This window comes from Cynara cardunculus, assembly GCF_001531365.2.
Source record: "Cynara cardunculus var. scolymus isolate 2C chromosome LG 15, CcrdV1, whole genome shotgun sequence".
NCBI classification, from domain to species: Eukaryota; Viridiplantae; Streptophyta; class Magnoliopsida; order Asterales; family Asteraceae; genus Cynara; species Cynara cardunculus.
The window spans coordinates 19,398,860-19,404,909 of record NC_037542.1 but is presented as its reverse complement, the minus strand read 5'-3'; the positions used below and the strand labels follow the sequence as shown (position 1 = coordinate 19,404,909).

The window sequence follows — 6,050 nt, the reverse complement described above, 5'->3', positions numbered from 1 at the left end:
AAATCAAATAAAATAATAAATATTAATTAATTAAAAATTAAATCTTAATTAATTAATTAATTATTAATATATAGTATTTACATGAAAGCATTATTATTGAATTTGATAGTTTTTTATGCCTATATTTGAATTTATAGGTTATGAGGAATGACTGCGTTTGTTTCTCTCTCTCTCTCTCTCTCTCTCTCTCTCTTTCTCCATCCCTTCCCCTTTCCCTGTACTCATATCCTTTGTTTTCTAATCTCTATTCAAATCTAGGGTTCAACATCCAGATCCTTGTTTTTCTATAATTTCCCACTACTTATCATATATTTCCTCTAATAAAAAACCCCCCTTAAATCCCTACTTTTTATATATTTTCTTGCTTCCATTTTTTATAATTTTCTTGTTTTCTGTTGCTTGTGTGTGTTTTCTTTTGATGTTTGTATAATCCATGGCTGGTTTAGATTTAGGCACTGCTTCTCGTTACATTCATCATCAGCTCCACCTTTCTGACTTGCAACTCCACAGTAGTCAACCGGAAAACAACCAACACCACCAGCTCTTCGCCGACGGTGCCCTCCACAACCATCAGCATCAAGAGGAGGATGACGGTACTCAGGGTCATGACCTCGTTTCCCCCAACTCAGCTGGTGGTGGCGGTGGTGGTGACATCGTTGGCCGACGACCTAGAGGCCGTCCAGCCGGATCCAAGAACAAGCCCAAACCTCCTGTTATCATCACAAGAGAAAGCGCCAACACACTAAGAGCTCATATCTTGGAAATCGGAAACGGTTGTGATGTCTTTGACTGCATAGCAACTTATGCAAGACGACGGCAACGAGGGATCTGCATACTATCAGGAAGCGGCCTCGTCACTAACGTCAGCCTCAGGCAGCCAGCAGCAGCGGGGTCTGTGGTGGCTCTTCATGGCCGGTTTGAGATCTTATCTCTCTCCGGTTCTTTCTTGCCTCCGCCAGCCCCACCAGGAGCCACCAGCTTGACCATATTCTTGGCTGGCGGTCAAGGGCAAGTAGTAGGTGGAAACGTGGTTGGAGAATTGACTGCTGCTGGTCCGGTCATCGTTATCGCTTCCTCCTTCACTAATGTCGCCTATGAAAGACTCCCACTAGAAGAGGAAGAGCCGGAAGGAGCTGGGCTTCAGATGCAACAGCCGGCTTCTCAAACCGATGGCGGTGGTGGAGGGATAAATAGCAACAACCCATTTCCAGACCCATCTTCCGGTCTACCATTCTTCAACCTACCTCTGAGTATGCCTCCAAATGTTCAGTTGACGGTGGATGGATGGGGATCAGCCGGCGGAGGAGGAGGTAACTCAGGTGGACGCTCCAATAACAACAATCCATTCTAATATGGATCGGGTAACAGGTACCCCCTTTGTTTGGATCGGATTAGATAGCTTCTTTTGGATCATAAGATTGTTCAGCAAAAATCACTGCATCAAACTACTACTTTCTTCTCTTGTTATATTTGGTGTTTTGATGTTTTTTTTATCTTTCTTGGGGTTTCTATTTGTAACTTAATTAATCTGTCCTATGAAAATAGTCTTGTTAATTTGTGTTCCATCTTCATGAATCTTTCTCTCTTCAAGGCATCATATTAAAGATTTGGGATTTTCAGGAATGTGTCATTGTTGATTATCAGACACTAAGAGTTGATGTCTCCTCAGAATCAAGCATTAATTATGAAACTTAAGGTTTTGGGGTTCTGGGATGTTTTGTTTCTGTTGCATTGTTTTCAGTAAGACCAGTAAATATGGCAACAGATCACTAAATAATTTGGCAATTTCAGAAGTTTTGTGATAATTAGTTTGCTATTGTCTTTTTAACAAATTGCTTCCTCCTCACAAAAAGAACGAGTTCTTCATTTATAATTACACAAAGCAATTGATACGTTTGCTTTTAGAAACATCAAGCTACAATACTGTGTTAATGGCTCGTTACAAGTTTTCTTTACAGTCACGCATGCAAACGCCTTGGATCACTATAATGTGTTGGTAAAGAAAGAACATTGTCCTCCTGTGTTCATCGAACTAAACTTGCTTGATGTCTTTAATTACAATGGGTTGTCTTTATTTAGGATAGAATTCATCGTCAAACCTGTCAATTATCACTTATACATCATGAATGAGGTTGCTCGAGTCTTGATTCTTGATATAAATGAAGGATGGAGTTCTTGACTTCATGTATAGGTAAGATGAAATGGAGTTATGCCATGATTAATTGCTGTCTAAGCTCCCTTTCATTGCTCAACCTTTTATATTCACCATTTTCAATATTTAAAATGCACACCTCCCTCGTTGAATTTCTTGAAAATGGCAATCTTTTTTCTGAAACCCATGCCCAATTGTCTATCCATCTCTCTCTCTCTCTCTCTCTCTCTCTCTCTCTCTCTATATATATATATATATATATATATCACACAAAAGCTAGCATTCGATTTTCTGGTATATGGGAGTTTTGATGAAGTAATAGGTTCCAATTTCCATGCAGTGATAAATGGAAAAACTACAATGGAGTACTTCAAGTGTTGCCTTAACAGATGAGTCAAAATGTGAGTTAAACATAGTTTCCAAAGGTGTTCATGTTCTAAGTACTGTATGATTCTCAATTTTAAGTTTGTATTTTTTAACCAACTTTATGCAGTTTTTGCCTTTTTGTAGTAAAATAATATTTGGCATGTGGGTAACATATGAGCTAAAATCATTTAATTAAAACCCATGCTGCACATGTTCATTTATGGACTACTTGATGATGTTTAACTACTACTTAAGTGTCCCCGTGAAAGGACAAGCACAAACTTAATTTCTAACAAACACTTGGCCGTCGGATTTGTTATAGCCGACGGATAAGATTCCGTCTGAATATAATGCTTCTGTCTTAGTATTTTATATGTAAACTGTGGTTTGGTTGCCTACAATGTCACAAGAAATAACAGTCATTTTTTCTATATATTGAACTTTCAAAAATATAATTTAACATCATAAAATCGTTATGGATGTTGCTTGATCGATCAAATTCTTCGTTTGTATATTTAATTTCCAAATAAATTATGATTCTATCTTGTAATAATTAACTATATATATATATGGTTAATTTGTGGCAAAGTATGCACAAGGTCATGAAGTTTAATTAGCATATGTTTGATGGTATGATAATTAATTAACAAATTGGAATTAATACGGTTGTTGATCAATAAATTAAGTAGACCTTAGAATTACATGACTACCTAATGGAATTTGTCCTTTCATTCACTCGATCGGATCGGATGGATAAGAAAACACCGATCACATACGATACTAGTTGGAGTCGCCAATGAATTTCCTTCTTTATGAAAGATCTACGTGTTCAAATTCAAATTGTGTTATTCTCCACTGGATTATATATTAAAACGGTGTGCTACGAATGGATTTGCATCCGTTGATCACGTATATATTAATCTTTTTGAGCGCACTTGGAATGAACAAGCAAAGGTCCTAAAGTTAGCCTACGTCCTCATTGCTTTAGATTCCTTAAAAAACATAAACAAGCATATACGTGGGTTGTGGTCATCTTTAGTCTAAGGTTTGTGGTGCACCACATAGGACTTGTTTAAGACTCCTGTTCTTTTAAAGAAATATATATATATATACATATATATATATATATAACTTACTTTTAGGGTTACCAAGAATAAGTTTGGATGAAGTAATATATGTCATTTGTAGCTTTGAGCCTAGAGATAAAGAAGAAGTGTTCTCTTTGTATTTTCTTTTAATTATCTCTTTTCATTTTTTTAATCAAGTGCAAAATTGATCATATATAAACTATTCAAAAGCCATATATATATATATATATATATATATATATTGATCATCCTGGCAATGAAGTGGCATTTGGAAGAGAGGTTAGGAGAACATGATTGCTTGGATTAAAGGAGTGGTTAGGGCAAAGCCACCAACTCATTTTCAGATATAATTGAACATCTAAATATTTTAAACTAATTAGGGTTTAAAAGACAATCACCCATTCAAGTAGAAAGACTTGCAAATGATGCGAACAAATAGCCCATTTTCATATATAGAGAGAGGACGTTTCAAATGCAACTCAGCATATTTGTACAACCAATGCAACTCAATCAATTGAGATATTTATGGAAATGATGAAAATTAATTTATTATGATTTGAATATTTATGAAAGATGAATAAGGTTAATTAATTATGATCAATACTTTATATTAGAAAATAATCTAAACTTTTATGAAATCACATATTCATCGAATTAAATGGACGGTTGATATTGAGTTGTATTGGTTGTACAAATATAAATGGTTGCATAATAACTCACTTCTCTCTCTCTCTATTTATATATATATATAATATTATCGTTGTAGGCGATTATAGACAGACTTAGAAAATTTAGAAATTGTGCGTGTTATACCAATTGTTGCAAAAACAATGATTGTTAGCAAGATTCGGAGTCATGTGAATTTAATGATTTGCAAATAATAGAACCTAAGCAATTATTCTACTTGCATCATATCGTTGACATGGCATGAAAATGATTTATAAGTTTCATTAAACTAATAGTAAATAAGTAGAAATGAGACAATTTCCAGTTATCTAATAACTCGAGTTCTTATTTTAGAACCAACTTCCTTTAAACCATTCTCCAAGAATGTCTCCACTACAGTTTTAGCTTCTAAGCCGCTCTTGAGCAACAAAATCTCTACACATATCACCATTAGAAACAAAGTCGGAATTGTTAATTTGTAGCGTCGATTAAGATCCTCTTTCACGCTTTCATTCCACTGGACCATGGTCATTGCTTCCACTCATCGATCGATCCCCACATTTCAGTAGCTTTATTTTCCAATGGCTAGCTAGTTTTGGAAATGAAGATTGAAGGCTAAGGTTCAGGTCAAGTCTTTGGTGAATTGACGATCATATGTATATATACATATATATATATATGAACAGAAACAGCAATAAAAATATATAGTCATTAGTATATGACAACGGCATAGTAGGGATGACGGTTGGGTGTTACTGTAGTTGGTTTTGTAAATGGCAGAAAAGGGTAGCTAGGGTTTTGCCAACAAACGATGGCTTGGATTGACTTGAGTTAAAATATGCTGAACAACTGATGACACATTTACACATAAATATATGTGTGTATATATATATAAGTTATAGCGAGAAGTATGAGAAGATATCTAAACTTTGATATTTTTAATCTCATGTGGACCTATGAATTGCGTTTTATAAGGGAATTGATGTGGTTTATCTTTGTGCACCTAATTAGTGTTAACATTTAGTTAAGATTGATCCACGGGTTAAGATTTCTTCTTACGCTTCTCACTATAATTTCTCTTCTCACGGGAATCCAACTCATTTATACATGTTTGGGTTCTGGTGAAAAGCATAAGAAGGGATTTTCGCTCTTGGATGCACATTAGGATGAGATGCACTGGATCAATCCCCGTATCAAGCGCGATTCATATGTGGGTTTGAGATTAAAGGTGATTAAGGGTTCACTTCTTACGATTCTCACGTTAACTCTCCTTCTCGCCAGAACTCAACCCTCTATATAGATATGAGTTGGGTTCTGCATCTTCCCCTTATAAAGCTTCTCATTCCTTTGGTTCCACATGACCAAAAGTAACTTATAAAGACGACTTCCGCAGCCTCTTTAATGCGTTTTCGGGGACCCAACTACTATTTTGTTGCCCACAGATCAAGTACCGATTCAGCGGCAGTAAGCCAAATGCTCCAGCATTGATGAATTAGCGGTTGAGTTATAGAATTTGATCAGTTTATGTTTCATGGATTGTTGTGATTCATTTTGATTTAGTTATATTCATTGTAAAGTGTTTGTATTTGGGTTTGTACGCGTATTACTCTTTATTCTATATAATCTTTTTTATGATTTACATTACAAAACAACAGAATATCTGTGACGGACAAAACCGTCGGTTAAGGTCGCAACAGTTTTTAGACGGAAAAAACGGGTCGACAAAGAAATGGTTGGCATTTGGCAAGAAAAACCCTCCTGTTATGTAAAATATGAGT

The 6,050-nt window shown here is 35.6% G+C and overlaps 1 protein-coding gene across 3 annotated transcripts; it reads left to right on the top strand.

The window, feature by feature from the left end:
- The first annotated feature begins 361 nt into the window (after positions 1-361).
- LOC112527718 (AT-hook motif nuclear-localized protein 23-like) lies at positions 362-2,690 on the top strand. Of its 3 annotated transcripts, none has more exons than XM_025138494.1 (2): positions 362-1,368; positions 2,493-2,690. In XM_025138494.1, the coding sequence occupies exon 1, from the start codon at positions 434-436 to the stop codon at positions 1,349-1,351; it is 918 nt and encodes a 305-aa protein (XP_024994262.1). In that variant the 5' UTR covers positions 362-433; the 3' UTR covers positions 1,352-1,368; positions 2,493-2,690. The 3 variants fall into 3 exon arrangements, with proteins under 3 accessions (XP_024994262.1, XP_024994263.1, XP_024994264.1); XM_025138495.1 differs by having other exon boundaries at positions 2,475-2,495; XM_025138496.1 differs by lacking the exon at positions 2,493-2,690 and adding an exon at positions 2,080-2,125.
- The last annotated feature ends 3,360 nt before the right edge of the window (positions 2,691-6,050 follow it).